Genomic DNA, 26139 nt, shown 5'->3' on the forward strand with positions numbered 1-26139 from the left:
CACCCAGGCGCCCCCCCCATTAATATAATTTAAAGCATGTGTTTAATGTCAGCTGTCACCACTGCTGTAACAGATTTTGATCATCCTTTGAGTCCCCCCCTTTTTTTTGGACATATAAACACTGTTGCTGGAATAGAATGATTATGAGCAAGGGCTGGGTGGTGAGCTCCCACTGCAATTCCGCCGAAAAATCTATTATTAATATCACATTAACAGCTCAGAATTTGGTTAATCTCTTAATTAGAAGGCACTAGGCATTAAAGACGAGCTGACCCAAATAAAGTTGGCTGTCAGGTGCTAATTATCTGCGTCCACGTGCTGCAGAATCTCTCAGCGGTCACCTCTGCCGACTTGCAGGGGCTCTGGCAGCCAAGCCGGGAAGGCTATATGCCTCCGGTGCATCTCCGAAGGGAGGAGGAAATGGAAGAATCTGTGGAGTGTGAGAGACTTGCACGGTGCTGCCAGAGATCAGTAGGGTACCAAACAGACATCCTGCCTCTGGGCTCGGACGTCTTACTTGTTTTCTGAAGTTAGTAGAAGCATCAAAACTTGGGAACATGCCCTTTCTCTCTGTCCCAGTTTTAAAAAGATGTAGAGGAGAACTTTTAGAAAGGGTTCTCTCTCTTTTTTTTTTTAAGATTTTATTTATTTATTTGAGAGGGTGGGGAAGAGCAGAGGGAAAGGGACAAGCAGACTCTGCACTGGGTGCAGAGCCCGATGCGGGGCTCAACCTCACGACCCCGAGATCAGGACCTGAGGCGAAACCAAGGGTCAGATGCTCAACCAACTGAACCACCCAGACGCCCCAAAAGGATTCTCTTTTGCATAATTTTATATTGAATTGAAGAGGTAACTGAGCATCCAAGTTCCCCACAAAAACTTACATGCTAAAGTCTGAGTCTTGTGGTATCATCACTCGAAATCCCGTGGCTTGCCATAGCACTCATTTATCAGCCACAGTTCTCTAGGTCTGAAGTCCTGGGGGGGGCTTCGGGCCAAAATCAAGGTATCAGCCCAACTGCGCTCCGATCTGGAGGCTCTGAGGAAGATTCTCTTTCAAGCTCAGTCAGGTTGTTGGCAGAATTCAGGTCCTGGTAGTTGTAGGACAAAAGTCCCCCTTTCCTTGCTGGCTGTCAACCAGGGGCTATTCCTGCTCCTGGAGGCCACTTGCATTCCTTCTTTTGTGGCCCTCTTCATCTTCAAACCGGCAAGAGGGTGGCATCCAGTCCCTGAGTTGTTAACCTCTCTGACTTCTCTTCTTGACGGAGAAATCTCCATGATTTTAAAGGGCTCATGAGGGAGATAAGGTGCATCTGGATAATCTCCCTTTTCCATTTAATGTCACCTGATCACAGGAGGGATGGCTCATCACAGTCATAGCTCCCACCCGTACTCAGAGGGGTGAGGTTCACAGCTGCTCTTAGCATTCTGCCTCCCTTAACTCTCAAAATCAGTTCTATCTCAAAAGACAGTAAAGAGAAGGGACTCAGGCACACCTTGAAGGGTATCAGTTCAGTACCTCCTTTTCGACCTTCTTGCTGTGAGGATTGGAAAGGGCAGTTGTTAAATCTTGGCAAATCCTTAACTTCTCTGTACCTCAGTTTTCTCATCTGTAAAAGGATGACAACCATGGTGTGTCCTTTGCCAGGTTGTTGTGAGGATTACACGTAGTCAGTATGCACACATTTCGTTAATATATATAGGACAGTGTTTGGCATGAATTGGTTGAACCATATGAAATTGCTGATGGACTGCAAATTGGTGTACAGAAAAGGTAATTTTATGTGACTCAACCTAATAGCAAACAGTGTATGGCAGTTTGTTTTAATTAGGTAAGGGCCAGGGAAACATAGTTCATCTTTTGCCTGAGACTAACAGGGCCCTCATTAAAGGGTTTCAAATAGGGCAGTGACATGATGACGTAGAGCAAATAGAAAGGTTGGTGGGGGAGAATCGGAAAAAAAAAAAAGAAGGACGTGAAAGGTAACTCTGCACACAGTCTTTCTGAGGCTGGCGCAGGAATCTGGGTGAGATGGAACAGTGGCAGTGAGGGTGAAACTAAGTAGATGTCACCAAGAGAGCTTTAGAAGGTAAAACGGACAGGGAAGGGACACTGACCAGATGCGGGCGTATACTGCTTCTGTTGATTCTATCTCAGAAATGCAAATATTACTCAAACATCGTTAGTTCACTCCATCTCTGTTATCACGTCAGCTGTCCAACGTACCATCACCTCTCAAGTAGCCTGCCACAAAGGTCTCCCAATCAGCTTTCCGTATCAATTATTATTTGCATTCCATTTTTTTTTCCTAATCCAATCTCCGTATTTCGAGGTGTTATTAAGAAAGTACTTCAGGGGGCGCCTGGGTGGCTCAGTTGGTTAAGCGTCTGCCTTCGGCTCAGGTCATGATCCTGAGGTCCTGGGATCGAGCCCTGCATCAGGCTCCCTGCTCCTCAGGGAGCCTGCTTCTCCCTCTCCCTCTGCCTGCCGCTCCCCCTGCTTGTGTGCGCTCTCTCTCTCTGTCAAATAAATAAATAAATAAATAAATAAATAAATAAATAAATAAAATCTTAAAAAAAAAAAAGAACGTACTTCAGGGGTGCCTGGGTGGATCAGTCAGTTGGGCATCCTACTCTTAGTTTTGGTTGGGGTCCTGATCTCAGGGTGGTGGGATCGAACGCTGCGTTGGGTTCCCTGCTCAGCATGGAGTCTGCTTGTCCCTCTCCCTCTGTTCCTCCCCCAACTTGTGCTCTCTCTCATGCTCTAAAATAAAGAAATAAGAGATGCCTTATGTGGCTCAGTTGGTTAAGCATCTGCCATTTGGCTTGGGTCATGATCCCAGGGTCCTGGGATAGAGCCCCACATCGGGCTCCCTGCTCGGCAGGATGCCTGCTTCTCCCTCTCCCACTCCCTTGTATTCCCTCTCTCGCTGTGTCTCTCTGTGTCAAATAAATAAATGAAATCTTTACATATGGCTTTGTCCCTCTTGTAACCCTCCCCAATCATGTTCTCTTCTCCTCATTCCATCTGTAATTAAATGTTATAGATAGGTAACTACCACCCTGATTTTGGTATTTATCATTTTCTTACATCTTTATGCTTTTACAACATTTACATGTGTCCCTATGTGTTTATGTATTTGTATATTTTCTTGAATATTTTATTGCTTCGTGTAGAAGAAATCACATTGTGTGTATTCCTCTGTCACTGTTCCCCACCCCCACCCTACTTAAACTCAAATCAGTGTGAAGTTTTCATGCTGAAACATGTTGTCCTAGTGCATTGATTTTCAGTGCAGAGGAATCTTCATTGTATGAGTATATAAAAATGACAGTTATTCTATTCAAAAGGCAAATCCAATCATGTCAATCTCCTGCTTAAAATACCTCAGCAATTTTCCACGGCTCTGAGGCTGAAGACTACAATCAGGCCTGGCTTGATTTCAAGCTCCTTCTGGAGCCAACGCCTCATCTTAAGCCTCTTGTCTTCCCCTTCTATTAACTAACTCCACTCATTTTTCACATCTCAGCTCAAATTTACTTCTTTGAGAGTGTTAGCCCCACTCTCTCTACCATACTTGCCAGATCACTTCTCTTATATGCTTTCATAACACCACAGTCTTTCCTTGGGATGCCTGGGTGGCTCAGTTGGTTGAGTGTCAGACTCTTGATTGCAGCTCAGGTCATGATCTCAGGGTTGTGGGATCAAGCCCCATGTCAGGCTCTGTGCTCAGTGGGGAGTCTGCTTGAGATTCTCTCTCCCTCTGCTCCTCTCCTGCTCATCTGTGTGTACTGTCTCTCAAATGAATACATAAATCTTAAAAAAAAAAAAAAGAAAAACCCAAAAAACACAGCAATCTTGTCTTTATAGCACCTACCAGAATAATCACACGATTTAATTAATGATAGTCTCTCCCTCCCCAAACTGGAAGTTTGTGGAGGCCATATCTATTTTTGCTCATAATTGCATCTCCAAGAGCCATGCAGAGTGCTTAGTACTTAGTAAGTGTTCAATAAAATTTGGTTGAGTGAATGAAAAGAGAAATAGTACTGAAAGCCTTTTCCTGCCTAGTAGGTATATTTTCCCATTTAATTCTACTAAATTATGGGGTGCCTGGGTGGCTCAGTCATTAAGCGTCTGCCTTCGGCTCAGGTCATGATCCCAGGGTCCTGGGATCGAGCCCCGCATTGGGCTCCATGCTCCTCAGGAAGCCTGCTTCTCCCTCTCCCACTCCCCCTGCTTGTGTTCCCTGTCTCACTGTGTCTCTCTCTGTCAAATAAATAAATAAAATCTTAAAAAAAAAAATTCTACTAAATTAAAACTTGTTAAATACTGTCAAAAGAAAGATTTCCACAGAAAATTTACTGATCTAGTAGGTTTTTATTCAGTGATTCACGAATTTGGGCAGCATCCAATCTAGCAGATAAGAAGGAGCTCTGAAGAGCCATAGAAGGTGAGAGATTTTTATAGACCAAAGCTGAAAGGAACAGAAAGTTACACTAGGCCCTTGCTGATTGGTTAAAGAAGGACTATTTTGGGGCTCCAGGCTGGCTCAGCTGGTGGAGCATATGACTCTCCATCTCAGAGTTATGGGTTTAAGCCCCACTTTGGGTATAGAGATTAGTTAAAAATAAAAACTTTGGGGGGGGTGCGGGAAAGCAGGACTACTTTCCTTACATGAGGTAAAGGGAACTTTAGCACTGGGGCCTGGATCTTCTTCTCCCGGGAGAGCTGAGTGTAGGAACTTATTAAGTTTTGCATTGCTGCTATAGGGCTTAGCACAAGCAACTCCATCTTGGGTCTACTTTACATATATTAACAACACATATTCCAGAATTTAATTTCAGACCATGATGGGGTGGCTGGGACTAGAGATACACCCTCCCTCTGTAAACAACTAGAAAACTGGACAAAGTAAATGAAACAACTCTTTTCAGTCACTGGACAACAAACACTGCGGGACTGTGATCCCTGAGGGGACGGAAACAAATGAGGCCAGTCCTATTGGCCGCCCCCCCCCCCCGCCCCGCCCCCGTATTTTTCTGGCTGGTGGTGCCAGGAGGGAGATCCTAAGCCGAGATAACACTGGATTCAAAAGAAAGAAAAAAGAAAAAAGGACTAAAGAACAGATAAGACAATAGTAAACAAATAGTAAGATGGTAGATTTAAACTCAACCATATATTGATAATTACATTAAATGCTGATAGTCAAAACAGTCCAACTAGGATGCAGAGATTGTCACATTGAATATAAAAGCAAGGTTGGGGCGCCTGGCTGGCTTAGTCGGTAGAGTGTGGCTCTTCATCTCTGGGACTGTGGGTTCCAGCCCCATGCTGGGCAGAGAGATTACTTAAAAATAAAATCTTAAAAAAAAAGGCAAGTCCCAACTATTGGGCTATCTACAAGAAATGCACTTTATGTATGTATGTATGTATTTATGTATTAATGTAAACTCTATGCCCAATGTGGGATTTGGACTCACAAACCTGAGATCAAGAGTCAGTGGTTTGGGGCACTGGGTGGCTCAGTCAGTTAAGGATCCGACTCTTGATTTCGGCTCAGGTCATGATCTCAGGATTGTGGGATCAAGCCCCTCATTGGGCTCTGCACTCAGCATGAAGTGTTTGTCCCTCTCCCTCTGCTTCTCCCCTGGCATGCCCTCTCTCTCTTTAATAAATAAAATCTTAAAAAAAAAAAAGTCTGCTGCTTCACCGACTAAGCCAGCCAGGTGCCCCAAGAAATGCACTTTATTTATTTATTTTTAAGATTTTATTTATTTATTTGACAGAGAGAGACAGCGAGAGAGGGAACACAAGCAGGGGGAGTGGGGGAGGGAGAAGCAGGCTTCCCACTGAGCAGGGAGCCCGATGTGGGGCTCGATCCCAGGGTCCTGGAATCATGACCTGAGCCGAAGGCAGATGCTTAATGACTGAGCCACCCAGGCGCCCCAAGAAATGCACTTTAAATATGAAGACACATAGAGGGTAAAAGGGTAGAAAAAGATACTAGGAAAACACTAATCATAAAACACTGAGGTTGCTATATTAGTACCAGGCAAAGTGGACATCAGGACAAGGAATTTTACCAGAGTGAAAGAGTGACACTTCATAATGACAAGAAGTGAATTCACTGAGGGGCGCCTGCCTGACTCAGTCGGAAGAGCATGCAACGCTTCCTCTTAGGGCAGGGGCCCCTTGTCCCTGCCTGGCTTTTCTTCCAATTATCCTTCATCACTTCCACCTAAAACCAAAATTTCAAAATATGCTAAGGAAAACCTGACAGAACCAAAAGGAGAAATAGATTCAAAACCACAGTTTTAGTTGGAGCTTCCAATATGGCTCTCTCAGTGATTGATAGAACAAGAAGATAGCAAATCTCTAAGGACAAAGATGTGAAATGATATGCTCTTGTTAAGTACACATGGAACATTTACCAAAATAGATAGTAATCTGGGTCACAAACTAAGTCTCCATAAATTTAAAATGACTCGACGGGATGCCTAGGTGGCTCAGTCGGTTAAGCATCTGACTCTTGGTTTCACTTCAGGTCTTGATCTCAGGGTCTTTTTTTTTTTTTTTTTAATCTCAGGGTCTTGAGTTCAAGCCCTGCATTGGGCTCCAGGCTGGGAGGGGAGCCTACTTAAAAAAAAAAAAAGATTGGAAATGGTTGGAAAACTGTAGGATGTGCTTTTTTGCTACAATAGAATTAAATTAGAAATTAATTACAAAAGTTATCCTGAAAGCCCCCAAATATCTGGAAATTACCATAATTTTTCTCTTTCTTTTTTTAAATAGGGTCCACACCCAACATGGGGCTCAAACTCAGGACCCCAAGATCAAGAGTTGCAGGCTCTTCTGACTGAGCCAGCCAGGCACCCCAGGCACATTTTAAAAGTTGATTTTAAACAATATATTCTTTGGATTTCACCAGACATTTTACAAAGCTGCTAAGTGAACTCTGTACTTGAGTGCCCTTGACCTTTATTATTCTCTAAGCCCTCAACTTGATCCACTTTCTGGTCCTTGTTCCCTTCTGTCTCTAATCCTCATATTTATATCCTTATTATTGTTTCCAGAGTTTTACCAAACTCTTTACTTCCTTTTCCTTTTGGATTTCTTCTACATTTGTAAAAGGAGGTAAAGGGATCATAGTTCATATATTATTTCTGTAAAGTGTATGTGTTGATTCTCCTTTCGGTTCAACCACAGGAATCTTATGAGAACTGATTACTGTCACTTTAGAAAGCAATCACAGACCTCCTGTAAGTTTTCTGGAACACTCTGGCCCAGATACTGTTAAGGTCAAAGCCTAGTGCCTCTTCAGACCTGACGATTTGGGGACAAGATAGATTTATGCTATTATTTTTTTTAAAAAATAGTGTTTGTTTTGGGGCGCCTGGATGGCTCAGTCTGTTATGCATCTGCCTTCGGCTCAGGTCATGATCCCAGGGTCCTGGAATCGAGTCCCACATCAGGCTCCCTGCTCAGCAGGGAGTCTGCTTCTCCCTCTCCCTCTGCCCCTCCCCCCTGCTCATGCGCGCGCTCTCTCTCGCTCTCAAATAAATAAAATCTTTTAAAAAAATAGGGTTAGTTTTGATTTAAAAATATAATTCTGCACATTGTCTATACAATGTCTTATGAGCCATCCCATCAGCAATCAAATAAACCAAATCACTTGAAACTCCAAGGAGAACTTACGCTTTATGTTGCTGTTCCTGAGATTTCCTTGGAGATGATACAACTTTACTATATCAAATCCCACTGGACCAATTTACAAAGAACTTTCTACTTAGCGTCCTCGGCCGTGACTGCTTTTTGGCACCCTGATCAGCTTTTCTTCACAATCAAGTTCTTCACCATTTTGAGCTGAGCCTATTCCTGTAGTAATTACCACCTGGCTTCACTGACTAAGCTTTGGTCAGGCAATGGAGGATGTGCTGGAGTTTGTCCTCTTAGAAGTAAAATGAAACGGAACAGACTGCAAGTAACAGTATTTTCCAAAATGACTTATTTATGGTTTTCTCTTTATACTTGGCTTTGAGTCAATCTCGAGAAGGTTTAATGGCTAAGATTCGGAGGTCACTTGGGGGCAGGAGGCCTCATCAGGTTGATTTTAACGGACTAGTTTATCTCCTATTTCAGGTCCCATGAGAACTTTCAAAAATGGAAATTTATGTTCTGTTCTTTATTCTAAAAGTAAAACATGATTGCTTGCCAAAAAAATTCAGAGAACGTAGAATCCTTAAAGAAGACCGAGAATTAGCAATACCACGCATATCAGGTTTTTCTGTGAGTGTAGAGTATCCATGTCTTTTTAGCAAAATGGGATCTTGTGAAACATATTATACTCTTTTTACTAAATATACAGTGAACAGGATTAACCACACCATAAGTAGCTGCAGAGTATGGGTATTCTCTTCTTTAATCAGTTCCCTAACAACAACAACAAATCAACTTCATACAGGTGGACGTGTAGGTCGTGGGGTATTTTTTGCAACGTGGCTCATTCAACACTCACTTCAACTTGCTTTCACTGCCCTGCTCTATTCTAGAAACTGGAAAGATGAACACTTGCTTTCCCAGACACCCTTACGGGTAAGGTGGCCATATCATTTGGTTCTGACCCTGAGATAGAAATGGAAGAGGCTGAGAACGTGTTCTGGGCTTCCTGCAATCCGCTTGGCACGCCCGGGCCCAGCAGTGACTGCTGAGGGCAGGGCAGGAGGAGAGGAGCTTGGCTCCCCCTCTGCATCCCTTGCCACGGGCCCCCTACTCTTTGATTGCTTATGGCAAGAGATAAATTATTTAAACCATTTACAAAACAAACTACAAGTGCCTCTGGATACTCACTAGATTGTTTAAGATATATTCCCAGAAGTAGCATTGCTGGGGCAAAAAGTATGTGTTTTTAATGCTTTCTAAAGGTTTTATCAACTGACACTCTAACCAACCCTATATGAGTATAATGGTTTCCCCCACCCTGCTAACTGTGGACATTACTTTTTTTTAATTCTATTTTATTATGTTATGTTAATCACCACACATCATTAGTTTTTGATGTAATGTTCCATGATTCATTGTTTGCATATAACACCCAATGCTCCATGCAGAAAGTGCCCCCTTTAATACCCACCACCAGGCTAACCCATCCTCCCACCCCTCTCCCCTCTAGAACCCTCAGTTTGTTTTTCAGAGTCCATCGTCTCTCATGATTCGTCTCCCCCTCTGATCTTCCCCCCTTCATTCTTCCCTTCCTACTATCTTTTTCTTTTTTAAAAAGAAGCACAGCTTTACTGAGGTATGACTGATATACAAAGAACTGGATGTATTTAATATGCACAGTTTGATGAGTTTGGACATATGATATACCTGTGAGATCATCATCAGCCACAGTAATAAAGACATCCAACACCTCCCAGAGTGTCCTTGTGTCCTTCATGTTTTTTGTGTGTGTGCATGGTAGGAACACCTAACATGAGATCCACTCTCAACAATTGTTTTCCAGCTTTATTGAGATATAATTGACATAAAACACCGTAAGTTTATCTCTTAACTTTTGAAGTGAATAATACCACATTGCATTATCACTTTTTGGGGCATGATTTCCAAACTACTGAGTAAAAAGGGATTTTTAATTGTTTTGTGTATCTTTGATTACCACTGATAATGAGCACCTGTCCCTGTTTACTATGTATTTGTGTTTCTTTTATAAATTTCAAGTTACATCAGGGCCCTTACTGGAAGCCTTTGCTGCCTCCTCCTTGCTCTTGGGCGGTTTATGGGATAGGGCTAGGGGCCAATTTGTTTGAAATGCTACAACTCCATTAAGTCCCTGTCACTTTCCAGTAGGGTATTATAGGCATGAGCTCTGTCTCAGGTCTGCTTTGGCAGACGCCCAACCATCTGAACCCCCCAGGCACCCCTGAAGATTTTAAGTATTCTCTACAACCAACGTGGGGCTCGAACCCACAACCCCAAGGTCAAGAGTCCCATGCTCTACCGACTGAGCCAGCCAGGTGTTCCCAACATCCTTTTTAAGTAAAAAACATTGTTTTCTGTTTTTGTAACTCCTCAATATCTGGATTAACAGAAGACAGTTGGATTTTTCACATCTCCTTCTGCATTCCTTCAGTTGAAATATCAGAGGTCAGACAGCCTTTGGGAAACTCCCCTGTTCACTACTTGGAGAATAAAGGTGAAAAGGGCAAATAACATCTTAGTGTTACTATGAAAATAGTTTTGATTTCGAGGATCCCCTGGAAAGGTCCTGAAAACCCCCAGGAGTTCCCAGCTACACCCAGTACAACTCTTGGGAGCCCCAGAGAGCAACTGGAGTGATAAGAGTGCCGTCAGTACATTTATTCTCCTGGATCTATCCCATGCAGGGTTGCCTACACTGAGGTTGGCTTTGTCTCTTGAAAAAGAGAGTAAGGGCTTCTCTGAAGTAACTCTCTTCTTTGGATTCTAGTTACTTCCCTCATCTCTTTGGACCTTCGTGTGAAACATCTGAGTTACTGCGTCCTCTTCGGTTCTTCTATATTCTGTGCACACCTTTGTAAATGACTTCTTAATGTATCCTCGCACTCTATCACGACATATAAATGAAACAAAAATTCAACACACAACACAAAACCTTATTATATGTCAGTGGTTTTCCAAGGGTGGTCCCTGGAGCGTCAGCATTAGTATTATCTGGGACCTTGTTAGAATTAGAATTCAAATTTTTGGACCACACTCCAGAGTGACTAAATTAGAAATTCTAGAGATGGGGCCCAGAAATCTGTGTTTTAACAAGCCTTTCAGGTGATTTTAATGCATGTTAACTTGGGATCCAATCTGAAAACACTGCTCAAATAAAGTAATTAATAGTGCCCTGGAAAATTTAGAAACTTTAGATAAAATCAGCCTTTAATTAATAAAAGCTAACGGTAGCAAGCATTTACATGGTGCCAGGAAAGGTTCTAAACACTTAACACATGTTAACTCATTTAGTTTTTACAATTAACTATAGTGTAATAGTAACAGACCAACTTTTGATATGTGGAAAAAACTAGGCATAGAGAGAATGTAAGTACTTTGGCAAAGGGCGCATAGTAAGTGACAGAGCTAGGTTCCAATCCAGGCAGGCAATCTAGTGCCAGAGTTTGTACTCCTGACTGCCACACAAGGAGGCCCCAGAGCAGTAACAAAGGTCTGGAGGGATTCAGGTTTCCTAGCAACAGAGTTGGTGGATGGAAGGTCCCTTCAGCCATCCTGCCAACCTAGGATGATGGCTTACACGGTTTCCCAGCACTGGAGGAGTGGAGATGAGCCCTTTCTAGGAGAGAGATAGAAGGAGTCTTCCCTCAAGTGGACTTGATAGGCTTTTCTGAATATAGCTAACAGAGAATGTAAGGAACTTTCCAGGAAGTTTGTGAGGCACTGAGCTTGTGAGAGAGACACAGCTCTGGGGTCCTATCCTCCACTTAAATGTGTTGTCCCAGGCTTGAATTACATGAAATACTTCTGCTGTATTCCCCTCACGCCTCTGACCCAGTCTTTCACCTTATGTTTTAGGTTGACTTTTCATTGTTAATTATTTTAAAATAAAAAATTAATGTTAAATTAAAAAGTTAAATTTAAAAATTTAACATTTCTGCTCTTACAGTACGATCCAAATGCTTCAGAGATTTATTTTTAACCTATAGATGAAGGATGTGATCAATTTTTCTGGAAGAATTCTGGGAAAACTTTCCAAATTACTACTTTCGCATAATAAAAAATTTGTTTCTGCATTAGTCAATTTATTCTCATACATACATAGTTGTTCGCAACTGTTCAATAGTGAGTTTCTCTGCCACGGGCTAAATCTATATAAAACCTTTATATGGTTAAAGTGACCGGGTATCTATAAATCAATATGCTTACAAATATTTTAATGGCCAAATAGCCTAGGACAGCATTCTTCAATCAGTACACAGAAACATTTCAAGGGTATGTGGGCAAGGATGACTTCAATGGACTTGGCATCCAGAACTTTTACTTTCCACGTGAACTCTTCAGTAAAACATATCACCCCTCCGACTCCTGAGATCAAGGCACTCCTTTCACATTAGCTCCTTTCTCCTTCGAGTATGAAAAACTTGTCTGAATCTTACTCTTACACCTCAGGGTATAAAATCCTCCAGGATGGTGAAAAAGTGAATGGCTATAATGGCTGAGTAACCAGATCTTGCAGAAATGGATGGAATTAGAAATAATTAACATCATTTAATTTTATGTATCATAATTTGTTGTGATCAAGTATGAAGTAAAATGGAAAATATAAGTTCAAGGAGAAAAAGGATGATGTAAATTTTCCTATTTAAAAAAAAAGCTTGTGGGGCGCCTGGGTGGCTCAGTTGGTTAAGCATCTGCCTTTGGCTCAGGTTGTGATCCTGGAGTCCTGACACTGAGCCCCCATGTTGGGCTCCCCCCTCAGAGGGGAGTCTGTTTCTCCCTCTGTCCCTCCCCCTGCTTGTGCTCTCTCTAATAAATAAAACCTTAAAGAAAAAAAAATGCTTGTAGGGTGCCAGGCTGGCTCAGTGGGTACAGCATGGGAATCTTGATCTTGGGGTTGTGAGTTCAAGTTGCACATTGGGCATAAAGATTACTTAAAAAGAAAAAAAAAAGCTTGTTTGCATTTTTATTTTTTTTTTAATCTTTGTTTTAGCCCCCCGAGCGGGGGGGGGGTGCACTATTTCTGGAAGTATTGCAATATCAGGAGGTTGATGCAAGGAGTGGCCAGAGCAAGCTCCTAGTCCATCTCACTGCTCCAAAAATCCACTTCATACACTGTCCTTGGGTAGAGGATGTCAGATATTAAACTGATAAGAACAGAAACTATACTTGATGTTAGCCAGAAGGCCAAGAAGTGATGAATTATTTTTTTTAAAGTAAGCTCTACACCTAGGCGGGGTTTGAACTCACGACCCCAAGATCAAGTCACATGCTCTACTGACTGCCTCCGGCTCAGGTCATGATTCCAGCGTCCTGGGATCGAGCCCCACGTCAGGCTCCCTGCTCACTGGGGAGCCTGCTTCTCCTTCTCTCTGTCAAATAAATAAAATCTTAAAAAAAAATGGATGATGAAACAATCAAAACAGTATTTATATTCTATTGGATACACTAAAAAAACTGATTTAACAGTTTTATTTTACAAAGTTAAATTGATAGGGGCATCTGGGTGGCTCAGTTGGTTAAGTTTCTGCCTTCAGCTCAGGTCATGATCCTGGGCTCCTGGGATACAGCCCCATGTCGGGCTCCCTGCTCAGAGGGAGTCTGCTTCTCCCTCTCTCTCTGCCTCTCTCTCTGGTCCTTCTCTCTCTCTCACCCTCTCTCAAATAAATAAATAAAATCTTTAAAAAAAAAAGTTTCAAAGTTAAATTGATAGTATGCTAAAAATTGCATCTTTTCGACGATCTCAACTTATGAAAAACTAAAGGTGTCAAACTTAAAATGTGCAAAGGGAAACATAATTTTAAAAAATACTTTTGTGGATATGCAAAGAAGTCTGCAGATTGCTTATGATTATGTTTAATTTTTGACCACCATGGGAGTATGACTTTTTTTTTTTTAAGATTTTTTTATTTATTTGACAGGGAGAGACACAGCGAGAGAGGGAACACAAGCAGGGGGAGTGGGAGAGGGAGAAGCAGGCTTCCCACGGAGCAGGGAGCCCGATGCAGGACTCAATCCCAGGACCCTGGGATCATGACCTGAGCCGAAGGCAGATGCTTAACGACTGAGCCACCCAGGCGCCCCAACTGTCTTCTTTTTTTTAAAAAAGATTTTATTTATTTGAGAGAAAGAGAGAGAGCACAAGCAGGGCGAGTGGCAGGCAGAGGGAGAAGCAGACTCCCCTCTGAGTGAGGAGCCCCATGTGGGGCTTGATCCCAGGACCCTGGGATCATGACCTGAGCTGAAGGCAGACGCTTAACTGACTGGGCCACCCAGGAGCCCCAGACCGTGAACTTTCTATCAACTGGGGGCAGGGGCATGTGGGGGACTTGGGCGTGATGTCTGAGTAACCAACCCAACAGGGACACGCATTAAACTTTGGAGCTTGCTTCCATGCTGGAAAGGTGGCGCCCATAACAACCCTGCATCTGGAGTAATGGCCTTTCCTGCTTGTCTGCCGCCCTCCTTACTCTAAGTCTCCATACTTCCTGGGCTCTCTGCACACCTGTCCAATAAGATAGCAGGAGTTGAGTAAGGTGAGCTTTAGGTGAGATAGAGAGTACTGATCTAGTTCACCATTTTGGAGAATAGTTCCTTTTGCTATATTCTGTAACAAGTACCTGTGCTGACCTATTGTTTGCAAGTACGGGATTTTCAACTGGCTTTCTGAAATGTTGACCCGAGTGACAACTACTCTATATTGTTTTTTCCAAACTCCCTAGGCTTCTAGCTATTCCAGTATGGGACATTTTTCCTTTTTGAAACAGTTCAAAAAAATGTTGTGTTTAAGCCAAAGTAACACACACAACACATACACAATAGACTTAAAAAGCCTCACCAAAAAAACCCAAGGAAAAATGAAAGAACAACAGTCACTCTCCCCCCAACACACTGACTGGAAGATCTGTAACAATAACCATATGGTGACTAGAGGGAAATAATAATCTGTAGCCTATTTCCTTTGGAAGACTTTGGTACGATGTCTTCAGATAAAGGCGGTATGCATAAACTTGTTTATGTGGATACAGTGAACTGAACACTCTCCTTCCATCTTAACCTCTCTTCTCATTCACCTCCTACAATATAGACTGTATCTATTTGCATTTCATTTTCTGTGTTTCTGTTTGGAGCAGATGAATTTTTATACATCTGCATTTTGAATTAAATTTAAATACTCTTTACTATAGCATGGGAAAAAAAAAAAAAAAGACTGACCAGTGCCAATTTAGTTTCAGCCATTTCATATAGGAATCCAAAAGCATCAAATTTCCTAGTATTCTGGGAACAATATATAGCATGAACAAAAGGTTATAGAGGAAAGAAATGTAATTGATTCTGAAGAGCGTAACATCTGCTAAGAATGTATTGTAAGAGAAAATGATCTCTGAGGGTCCTACTTCTGATGATGAAACGGTTTCTAGTTCCCCATGTCAGAGAAATAACCCTCTGCTCCACACACCCCTCTTCAAGCCCAACCCACTGAGCGGAGAAAGCAGATGTTTGAAGCTAGCTTCCACAACACAAATAGAAATAAGTGTGGAAAACTTTGAGAAATGAAACCAGCCCGACAGTATTCAGCCGATGGCCTCCAAGGAAATGTGAAAAAAAACTATGTTCTGGTCCAAATTCTGTCATTAAATATAATGTGACTCTGGGCCACTCAATGTATCTCCCTGGGCCTCAAGTTCCTTGAGCTCTCACATGGGAGAACGGCCTGGAGGGCAGAAAAGGTTTTTTTATGATGTTGTCTACAATGGTAAGATTAACAGACTATTGTTTCATCGAGAAGTCCCTTGAGTCTCAGACTTTCCATTTATTTTAATTAACTTATTTTTTCAAAGATTTATTTTTCTCAAGTAATCTCTGCACCCAATGTGGGGCTTGAACTCACAACTCTGAGATCAAGAGTCACATGCTCTACTCACTGAGCCAGCCAGGTGCCCCACAGACTTTTCACTTTATATGGGAAGAGCAAAAATTCTAACACAAGTCATTTAAGAACATCAACATTTATTTAACATGATAAAAAAGAAATGAGATATGAACATTTGCATTTAAACAATAGTAAGTAGCCTTTAATACTTACATGTGCTCATTGTATAATATATACACAATGAACATAATTACATTTGTACACAAACTAAGTACTGGATTTGAAAACCTGCTTATTGCTGTACACATCTATCCCAATTGAAGTATAAGCCCAGTCCTTCAAAATACCTACATTTTAAATTGTATTTTTAATAAGAAAAAGTAAGCGGTAACATTTGTGTTTAGGCTGACAAGAGTGTGGCAGTAACTGCTGACATTGCAATCTGACTGAGAAATAATTATAGCAGAAAACGGGACATACTTCACTTAGCAATAATAAAATGGCACATTTTAAATATATATAAAATTTTTACAAATCAAGTGTGAAACAAAGCATTGCAGTAGCCAAAATGGGAAGAAAAAGAAAATAAAACAGGAAAACAAGCTTCATTGGAAGTAATAACTAAATTTATGTACTGAAAAAGCAAAAGGAAATAAAAATCCACCTAAACTTTAGAAACATCAAAATCTGGAAATCAGCAACTAAGGAAGATCTGGCTGTAGACCGCACATTAAAAAAGCACCTTTGCTTATGTGCTCTGAAATCATAGCAGCAAGCTGGTGTCAGAACAACAACCTTGAGATTATGGAGTGTACATATGAGCCGTTAAAGCTGTTTGGAATAAACATTTTCCAGAAGTGATAAAATGATGCTCTGTGGCCAAAAGCATCAGAACTATGAATTTCATAGATTTAAAATATACTGTACAATATCTTCTCACATTGCTGAAGGTCCATGTCTTTAGTTTTGAATGGTTTCAACAGGAGTCAGTATAGCTGAAAAATAAAGACAGGGAAAATTACTTGACACCTGCAAAGTTAATGAGTGACAATTTCCTAAAGTAACTGAGGGCAGTGTTCTGTAACAACGGAACTGACAAGCATGGCCATGAAAATCCTAAGACATAATACAATGGAAGGACCTTTTCTTGTCATTTCATAGGTTTAATTCACAAAGCCAAGAATGCAATTAAGTAACAATTCAGAATAAAAAAAAAAGTAACCAAATTTGTGGCTCAGTCCAAAAGATCAACAAAATGAGCAAAGATTTGCATAACTTTGCTAAGATATAGATTAAGCTGCCTGTGCAGCACGGTCATTTATAAACCTTTCCAAAGGTTTATATAAACCTGCCAAAACGACTAAGTCAGCGAGATGACATACACACAGTGAGAAGACAAAGTAACGCCGCTTTGAGTGCCACCAGCTATTCCAGGTGGCTGTGTGCCAGAAGTCTAGAAAATAGCCGGCAGTAACTGGACGCCATTCCAGTATGTCATGCCACTGGCTCTTACAGTGAAAGTAAAACGAAACAAAATCCAATAATAACAACTTAAGGAACCTGGAAATGTACTTGAGTTTTAACTGTACATACTCTTTATTGTCAGACAACATTCTTTATTATCATTGGTCTGTGTACAAAGAATGGTAACCTGTTTATTGAGCCAAAAGATAATGAGACTGGATTTTAATGTACACTTCTCCACTAAGACGGACAGAGGCCATCTATCAAGTCCTTGCACAAGACGAATCAGATAAGCATGCTGACTATTCTTATTCTGGTATTTTTCTGTCACTTCAAAACACAGTAAGTTGAAAGTTTAAATGCCTGAGTGACAGAGGCAAGACACAGGTAAGACTATAACAAACAGGTGCTTTGTAACTCCAGAAAGGATGTCAATCCTGCATAAATACCAACTGACAAACAAAGGCCTCTTCTAGGCTCTATGTAGACATAATCTTAAATAAAAGTTACAAATATGACAAGACAGACATAAATCCTTCCAGATGAACAAAAGGACACATGTTACAGTTGCTACAAGAAGGTATGAATGGAAGAAGATTCTAGAAAATAAGCACTACTGGATAAGTCAATTTAGTATTTGTACTAATTTATTTTGAGAATCTAAAAGTCAAAGAATATGTTAGCAACAATGTTTGTAATATCTCTATGTATTTTTGCTGCTTATAATTGTTTAACAGAAACTGGTGGTAACCCTAAAGCATACAATATTCCTAGATCTGGTAGATGGTATGAGAAAAAAATGCAGAAAAAGGCATAAATGACTCCATATCTCAGTTTCCCTGAAAAGTAAAAAAGAGTATGTATCTACAAGTCCAAAACTGCAAGTAAAATTTAGCATTTTTCTATAAAATTGTTAAAAGACCTTAGAAAATTATTCTCAGCTCTTAGACTGTGGTCCAAGGAACAATGTTCAAGTAAGGATTCCTCCTTTCCCCGGCCCCACCCACAGCTTTTTTAGTAGTGACCTCCCTTACTTAAAAAAAATTAATTATTTCAAAATAATTTCTGACAGATCTTAACGACTCCATGTAGCTGGCCGTACCACAAACACTCCTTTGTACTTTAAGATAATTAACAGACTCCCCACGCGGTAGACATGTCTCACGAGCTGTAAAAAACATTACTTGATCAACATGTAATCGCTTCCACAGAATTCTCAGATCTGACTATGGAAAGGAATGCTAAGTGGGAGCACAGCTGCAAAATACCGTGAGGCTTGTCTTGGCACGGGCCATCCGCTCTTCGTTTTGCTGTTTTTATGGACGATGAAATAAGAGACAGAGAAATTCTGTCACGTAGCAAATCACTGGAAGGGCTGATGATGTTGGAGATCTGAGTGATTGGCCATGGCCCAAATACACAGCCTCCTTGCCCTGCCAGCGATCCCTAAAGCACAGTCCAGGATCAATCTCAAGTTTTTGTTCACCAAACCAACGAGTGAATAGAACTCCAGTTAAAAACTCTCAAGTTCAAGCACAAATGCAAAGGGTAACGGACGTACTTTTTCCGAGACTACACACACATGAAATGAGATCCCTCTGTGAGCTGCGGCTGAATAGCTGGAACGGGCGATGCTGAGGACTCAGGAGACGGGGACAGATTTTGCACTAAAACACACCAAGAGAACGCAAGAAAGTAAACATCTTTAGGGCACATCTGGAGAAGGAAATCTGGACGCTGTGATGCCATAAAATAAGAACATGCTTCAGGAAGGAATTAATAGTTGTATCTGGGTTCTTTGAAATTGACAATTATTATTTAGCATGAAATGTCTCTTGAAGACTGTTTAAAAATTCTTCTTCCTCCTGTACCTTAAGCTTAGACATTGTACACAATGTTTTATGTCAATTGTACCTCCACAAAATTGGAAAAGAAAATTCTTGTCGTCGTCCCCCCCTCTTTTTTTTGGCTTTGAGGTTAATTTTTAGGTGTCTACCTATGAATCACTCCTGTTGGGTCTCACTTTTTAAAAATTAATTAAAACAATTTTTTTTAAAGTACACTCTACCTAACATGGGGCTTGAACTCACAACCCTGAGATCAAGAGTCCCATGCTCTACTGGCTGAGCCAGCTGGGCGCCTCTGGGTCTCACTTTTAAAAGCCTTTCTAGTTCCATGCAGCTAAATACCAACGACAGTTTAAATGTTGTGATTTTAATACACCCACACACTTTATGCAGTTCTGCCAAAACAAAAACAGAAAGTGGTCATTGATAATTAAAAAAAAAAGGGAGCATTCCTGTGCATAATGCCTTATAAATGAGAGAGGCAAAAGAAAAGACAGTGCTTAGTATCTTTTACAAGGAAACACGACTTATCACATAAATTCGCATATGTATATAAGCTATAGAGAATACTGCCAGAATCCCATGTTCTTCCTAAGAACAGTCCCAAATAATTGAATTTCACTGTATTTGCCCTTTTGCAAAATGATGGGGAGGAGGGTCCAAGTAGGGAGGATTACGGATTACTATATATATATATTTTTTTTTAGTTACAGGTTTTTAATAGATACTCTTTATAAAAAGTGGGATGTTCCTTTCTTTCCCTGGCGTGCTGACAGTGTTTGTGTTTTTTTTTTTAAATTTTTTTATTCTTATGTTAATCCCCATACATTACATCATTAGTTTTAGATGTAGTGTTCCATGATTCATTGCTTGTGCATAACACCCAGTGCTCCATGCAGGATTACTATTTTTTTTAAAGATTTTATTTATTTGAGAGACAGTGAGAGAGAGTGTGTGTGCACAAGCAGGGGGAGGAGCAGACTCCCTGCTGAGTGGGGATCCCGAGTGGGACTCGATCCCAGGATCCTGGGATCATGACCTGAGCTGAAGGTAGACACTTAACCCACTGAGCCACCCAGGTACCCCAGGAGGGAGGATTATTAAGAATGGTTTTTTGCTTATGGACTATGAGAAGCAATGCTGATAATGTGCACTAGTTTTATGATCCCCCATCCCCATCCCTTCCCAATATCATAAAGAAAAAAAGAGAAAATCAAATCCGTGAAGGAAAAAAAAAAACCCTGAAAGTAGCATAGACATTTTTGTTATTTTATTTTTTAGTTAAAAAAAAAATTATTTTTAGAGAGGGAGGGAGGGTGAGGAGACGGGCAGAGGGAGAGGGAGAATCTTACGCAGGCTCCACGCCCAGCACAGAGCACACGAGGCTCGATCTCACAACCGAGACCATGAGTTGACCCGAAATCAAGAGTCAGTCAGTTGCTTAACCGACTGAGCCACCCAGGAGCCCCTATCTTCTGACATGCTATGGATCACGACCTTCTATCAAAGAGAAACCCACATGTGGATTATAGCAGTGGCCAAACAAACCTATACTATTAGGTATTAAATTTTCTACAGTTCCCAAAGTGGTAGGTTTGTGACTATTCTGAGAATCCAGCCTCAGAGAAACAGGTACATTTTCCACGTTCTGGAAGATCTTTTTAGAAAAAATTTATGGCATATATGTTAAGGTTAAGATGAAGAGAGAGTGAGAGAGAGAGAAGGAAGTGATCCCCAAGCCAGGACACTCTGGATCTAGGCCGAGGTCCCCTTTCCATCCTTTCCAGAAGTGGCATCCTTCCTGAAGGTGCATGTGGGAAGGCAAAATATGAATTCAGAGGTTCAGAGGAAACCCCAGGGAGAAAAGTATGAAATGTGTAATATCTACCTGCCATCGTTTCATTTCCTCTAGAAGCCTCAGGAGTTTGTTCATAAGAAACAATAGTTTCTTCTTGCTCATGAATATTGTCCTTTATATTCTCTTCAGGGTGGCTTTCTGCTTTATGATTTATGATCTGTATCTCATCTTGAGGGCTACTGAAAATAGATTGATATTTTACAACTTGTTATTACAAAATACAGTAAAATTTTTTCTTCCAATTTATCATTATGAAAATGTTTAACCATACACAAAAGATGCCACCATCTATAGCTAGTAACTGCTAACATTTTACTTGTAATCTCTTTTCTGCCCCCTTTATAGAAATTTTTAAACATAAAAAAATGAGAGCATTATAATAATACATGAAACCTGTGCACTCAGGTAATCCACGTTTTACCAATCTTGTTTCACCTAAACTCGCAGTCTCCTACTCTCCAAATTATTTTAAAGCAGATTCCAGACATATCATTCGATCTATAAACACTTCAGTTTGTATTTATAATACCTTAATGTCATCAAATATCCAGTCAGTGCTCAAATTTTCTTGATTGCCTCATTATAGCATTTTATAGTTATCAGTTTCAAGCAGATCTGAAGTCTATGTATTGTATTTGCCTGAGAAGTTTCTTAAAATTAACTTTAATCTAAAATAACCCATCCCACACATCCTTTTTATTCTTTGCCACTTAGGTGAAAGAACCTGGTTTATCCGTACTACATAGTTTACCATATTCTGTATTTTGATGATCATATTCCTCTTATTTTTCATAAACTGATAAGGACTTTGAGGCTTGATCAGATTTAGATTTTAGGGGGAAAGGTAATATATTTCATTAGGTGGGGTTCATGCATAGAACAGGTTGTTTCTTTTCGTGATGTTAAAAATGATCAGTGAGTTCAAGTTTCTTGACCCACTCATTACAAAGTTCCCTGTCAGATTTTCAGCTTTTCCAGCCATTGAGGAATATTGTTCAAATCCTTTATTTCATTAGGGTTAGCAAAACAGTGATATTCTCAGTCTTTCATTCCTTATTGAATGAAATTCTTCTAAAAAGAAAAATATTTCCTCGAAAACTTTCTGGCTGCAGTTTATTTGGGAAAGGCAAGATAAACACTTGATTCTTTGCCTTTATGTAAAAGGTTTTGGAATAAGAAGTCAATTCCTTACCATTGTCCAAAGTGGCCAACAAACTATTTTTTGTTGTTGTTGGGTCATGAAACTCACAAATTTTTTTTTTTTTTAAGATTTTATTCATTTATTTGACAGAGAGAGAGAGAGAACAAGTAGGCAGAGAGGCAGGCAGAGGGAGAGGGAGAAGCAGGCTTCCCGCTGAGCAGGGAGCCCGATGTGGGGCTCGATCCCAGGACCCCGGGATCATGACCTGAGCCGAAGGCAGCGGCTTAACCGACTGAGCCACCCAGGCGCTCCGAAACTCACAAATTTTTAACATACTAGATGTGTTTTAATCTATGCCTATTAACAAAACAGCAGGCTTTTTTTTCTTATCAGCTATTGCAAAAGTTTTTCAAACTCTATCTTGCTATTCATTGAAGAAATAAAGGCATTCTAAGTAACATTAAATCACAGCATTTCTTTTTTCCAGCTCTGGTAATTTTTCTAATGAAGGGTGGGACTGAGTACATACAAGTTAGAACGCCAGTTAAGAAATACAGCTAAAAAATAAATAGCATATCACACTAGCTTTTGGAATACATCAGATACTTTGGATTTCTGATCTGTGTCTATACAATCCATTACGCAGGCAATGCTGAGGTGCTGACTTTGATACAGCTTATGTATCTTTCTATGCTTTTTAAAGGTCCTTACTGAATTCCTAGGTGCCAAGCATTGTGTTAAGTGCTATACCTGTGTTTTCTTAATCATCGCAACACATTTGTGATATATAGACACTATTATTATCCCATTTTTACAAGTAAGGAACCTGTAGTTTAGGGAGTAAGTTGCTCAAGATCCTACATTTCTTAAGTAGCAAAGCTGGGACAGGAATCCAAGACTTTTTGACTCCGAAGTTCCCCATTCTTAACTGTTACATAATTTTGGGAGTGATTCCTTTGTCACTTTCCCTAATTATTACCTGTATGAAACATCCTCGGGCATTTTCTCTTGGTTTCCCTCTTTATCCATCACTTCCTCCGAACTTACTCCATTTGGTTCAGGTTTGAAAAGTGTTTTGGAAAAAATGTCCTCAGTTTTTTTAAACTATAGAGTAAGAAGAAAAATGATTCAAAAAAGAAGTTTGTTAAAAAATGATACCCTGTCAAATAGTTACTGAAATACATCTTTAGATTCAAGTATATGAAAAATATTTGCCTAGAGGGATGATGATGCACATTGCTAATAGCTAGCAGCTCTGGGATATAAGATTCTTTAATTGGGGTTAACAGTAATTTATTCTAGCCTTGATTATGTTTTAAATGTTCAATTAAGCCATTTTTTGATGCTGAATACATCACTCAAGTTAAACAAAACCTATCATTTCACTTAGACTTACGGTCTCTGCAATGAAATGAACCGTAATTATTTTCAACCTTACCACTTGATCTAATCTTCAGAAATCTACCCCTGTGGAATATCTGTTCTAAAGTAATCTCTCTACCTCTTTGCTGAAATCCGTATTTTGAGGTTCTGCTTCTTTTAGCTGAACAATTTCTGCTGCGGGAGTTTCATGGTTTGGCTTTACATCATTTTCTTTAATGACGGTATCCAATTCCTTAATGTTATCATCCCTTCTTCGAGTCTGTCCAAAAGATACATAGCAGAGATTCATACCACAAAGCCATGTACGGTTCTGGATAGCACCTGTTAGTTTTCACTCACAAGGAGGTTTCCTTATGAAAACCAACAGAGGAAAAAAAATATATATATATCAGTATTCCACACATTTTTTTCTCATCTCTTTTAATCATCCATCCTGTAATTTGTAGAATGTGTAATTATTCAACTGTTAATCTGCTGGATCTTTAGTAGCAGTGCCCGCCAGCTCTTGATTAGATGGCAAGGGGATTTCTAGGAAGGAAGAGCAACACTTTCAGCTGATACATGCGTACTAACAGGGACAACCAGACAGAAGCCACTCAAACAGGCTCCCTAGTCTGCTATCTCTGTATTTATGAATTGGAGTAACAAACAAATCATAAGAAATGGAATGGTATCACTTTACAAGGGTGGGGTTGGGATGTGATGAACAGTAGATTGAGAACTTTTATTTAGAAGCTCTCTCCTACTACAATTTAGGTCATGTTAAATTAGGACACAGAGTAATACACATTTTATTGGAGGGGGAATTGGGGACTATCTTGGCATTTGACAGTTGCTGAAAGCACTTTTATCTGCTTAGTATCTCTGTGAAGTCGATGGGATGGGCTATACCGTCATCTGATTTACAGCAGAGAAGAGTGAGTCCACAACTGGGACAAGGACACCCAACAAGTAACATAGCTCTGACTTTTTGAGTTCGGGCTATTTCCATTTGATTAAGCTGTCTTAGCTTATTATTATGGGAATTAAATAATATAAAGTAACTATCCATACTGTAGACATTTTTGAAAATCCATCAATCATGTAACTCCATGATCCCGAGTCAAGTGACATTAGATTTACACAGAAGAATGATTAAATGCATTAGATATACCTGGGTAATCCTGAATAGATTATCCCTGAAACCTGAAGGACTCTGTAAGGGTGACTGGTCTAAAGCACCAATAACATTTAATCCTTTTTTCTTTTCCCTCAAGCATGCTTGTTGATGTCTCCTTATTCTTTCCATTTGCTCTTCCACAGTCATCCTAGGTCGGGTACTTTCAGCCAAACAGAGCTGTTCCACTGCACTTCTGGGCCTTTCCTTTAAGTTAAACATAGACATATGAATACAAGGATGCAGAGTAACTTCTGAAAAGTATGTTGGAATAAAAAATGTTCTAAAATGCATTCATTTTGTTCTCTAAGTCAAAAGTAGAGGTTAACACCAGAAAGGCAAACTGTTTTATCCTTCACTAGTATTTGGTGATGCATGGTCATTGTAACAGGAAATTGTATAAAACTCAAACTAGGAAGGGGCACAGCTTCTAAATATAAGAGATTTATTTTATTTTTTAAAAAATTTCCCCAAGATTTTAAGTACTCTCTACACCCAACATGGGGCTCTAACTTATAACCCCGAGATCAAGAGTTGCATGCTCTGCCAACTGAGGCAGCCAGGCACCCCAGAGATTTATTTTAATGAAAATGTGATGTTTTAAGTCACACATTTACTGTGAAAAGACCTGTAGAGAAAAATCCTTAGTTAGTGATCAATAACAGGACTATAAAAATATTATTTTCCACAAATCAGATGGTTTTATTCAAAAACTTTATACATATATGACCCATTTTTATGGTTTACTGAAGGGTTTAAAAACATTAGTCACATTAAATAACCCATTCTTACTTCTTACTTTCTTATTAAAGATGAAAACAATATTGGTATAAAATGCAAAATAAGAACTTCAGTATTAGTCATAAGCAAATTTTAGCTTATTTTATATCCTAGAACATTTAAAGATTAAACATATGCTAGAATCTATGGCACAGAATCCATCGGTTTCTTTATGTCTCTGGTCTGAGTTGGCAGGGACTGACTGCGAGACACTGGTGACGCTGCTTGCTTTTGAAAAAACCCAGGGTGGAGTAAGCACTTCGTGATGAAGCAGCGTATCAGGCAAACCCTCGAAGATCTGTTCTCACTCCCGCCATCTGAAAAACGCCTGCAGGGAAGGAGCTATAGCTCTAGAGCCATTTTCTTTTTTCTCTTTCTTTCTTAATAATGATTTTCTTTTTTTTCTTTAAAGATTTTATTTATTTATTTGAGAGAGAGAGCGCACACATGAGAGCACAAGCAGGGGGAGGGGCAGAGGGATAAGCAGGTTCCCCACTGAGCAGGGAGCCCCACCCAGGGCTCAATCCCAGGACCCCGGGATCATGGCCTGGGTCGAAGGCAGATGCTTAACCGACAGCCACCCGGGCACCCCAACTAGAGCCATTTTCAATTGTATAGAATAAATATCTTAAAGAGCTCAAGTAAAAACTAAAAGGGAGAGGAAATGAAAAGTCTTAATGTGCAGAAGTGATGGTGATTCTCTTTTATATGTAAAATAAAACACATTTGCTTTGGAAAACAAAACACCAAAAAAACTATTAAAAAAAAAAAAGCAAATTCTAGATACAGATTGGGAATTGGCTACTATAGCATCCCTTTCCTTTTGTTTTTATTTCGGATTTTATTAAGTTTCTTATTTTATCCTTTTATTTTTAGTAACTACAAACATGTAGTCTTCCTCGCTTTTCTACTCTTACACAAAAATGTCACACTGCAAC

The 26139-nt window shown here is 40.1% G+C and overlaps 1 protein-coding gene and 1 non-coding gene across 8 annotated transcripts in view; both read right to left on the minus strand.

Moving 5' to 3' along the window:
• Window positions 1–12706: 12706 nt before the first annotated feature.
• On the minus strand, window positions 12707–12898 carry LOC123845178 (U2 spliceosomal RNA). Its single transcript, XR_006791007.1, has one exon. It is a non-coding gene; the product is annotated as a U2 spliceosomal RNA (small nuclear RNA).
• A 3011-nt stretch (window positions 12899–15909) lies between these two features.
• Window positions 15910–26139, minus strand: part of PLEKHA5 (pleckstrin homology domain containing A5) — a 244116-nt gene continuing 233886 nt past the window's right edge. For 2 of the 7 annotated variants that reach the window (XM_045873790.3, XM_045873785.3), the window contains 6 exons: window positions 24419–24628; window positions 23384–23524; window positions 22862–22986; window positions 20772–20917; window positions 18598–18703; window positions 15910–16567 (listed from right to left, as the gene is read on the minus strand). In XM_045873790.3, coding sequence (XP_045729746.1) covers window positions 18609–18703; window positions 20772–20917; window positions 22862–22986; window positions 23384–23524; window positions 24419–24628 — 717 coding nt within the window. In that variant the 3' untranslated portion in view covers window positions 15910–16567; window positions 18598–18608. Of the gene's footprint in view, window positions 16568–18597; window positions 18704–20771; window positions 20921–22861; window positions 22987–23383; window positions 23616–24418; window positions 24629–26139 lie in introns of those variants that run through there. The other 5 variants (XM_045873784.3, XM_064591521.1, XM_045873786.3 and 2 more) reach the window with 4 other exon arrangements.

The sequence above is a fragment of the Mirounga angustirostris genome, unplaced genomic scaffold, assembly GCF_029215605.1.
Source record: "Mirounga angustirostris isolate CCGP_5_RB_7025 unplaced genomic scaffold, mMirAng1.0.hap1 SCAF_5, whole genome shotgun sequence".
In the NCBI taxonomy this organism is placed as follows: Eukaryota; Metazoa; Chordata; class Mammalia; order Carnivora; family Phocidae; genus Mirounga; species Mirounga angustirostris.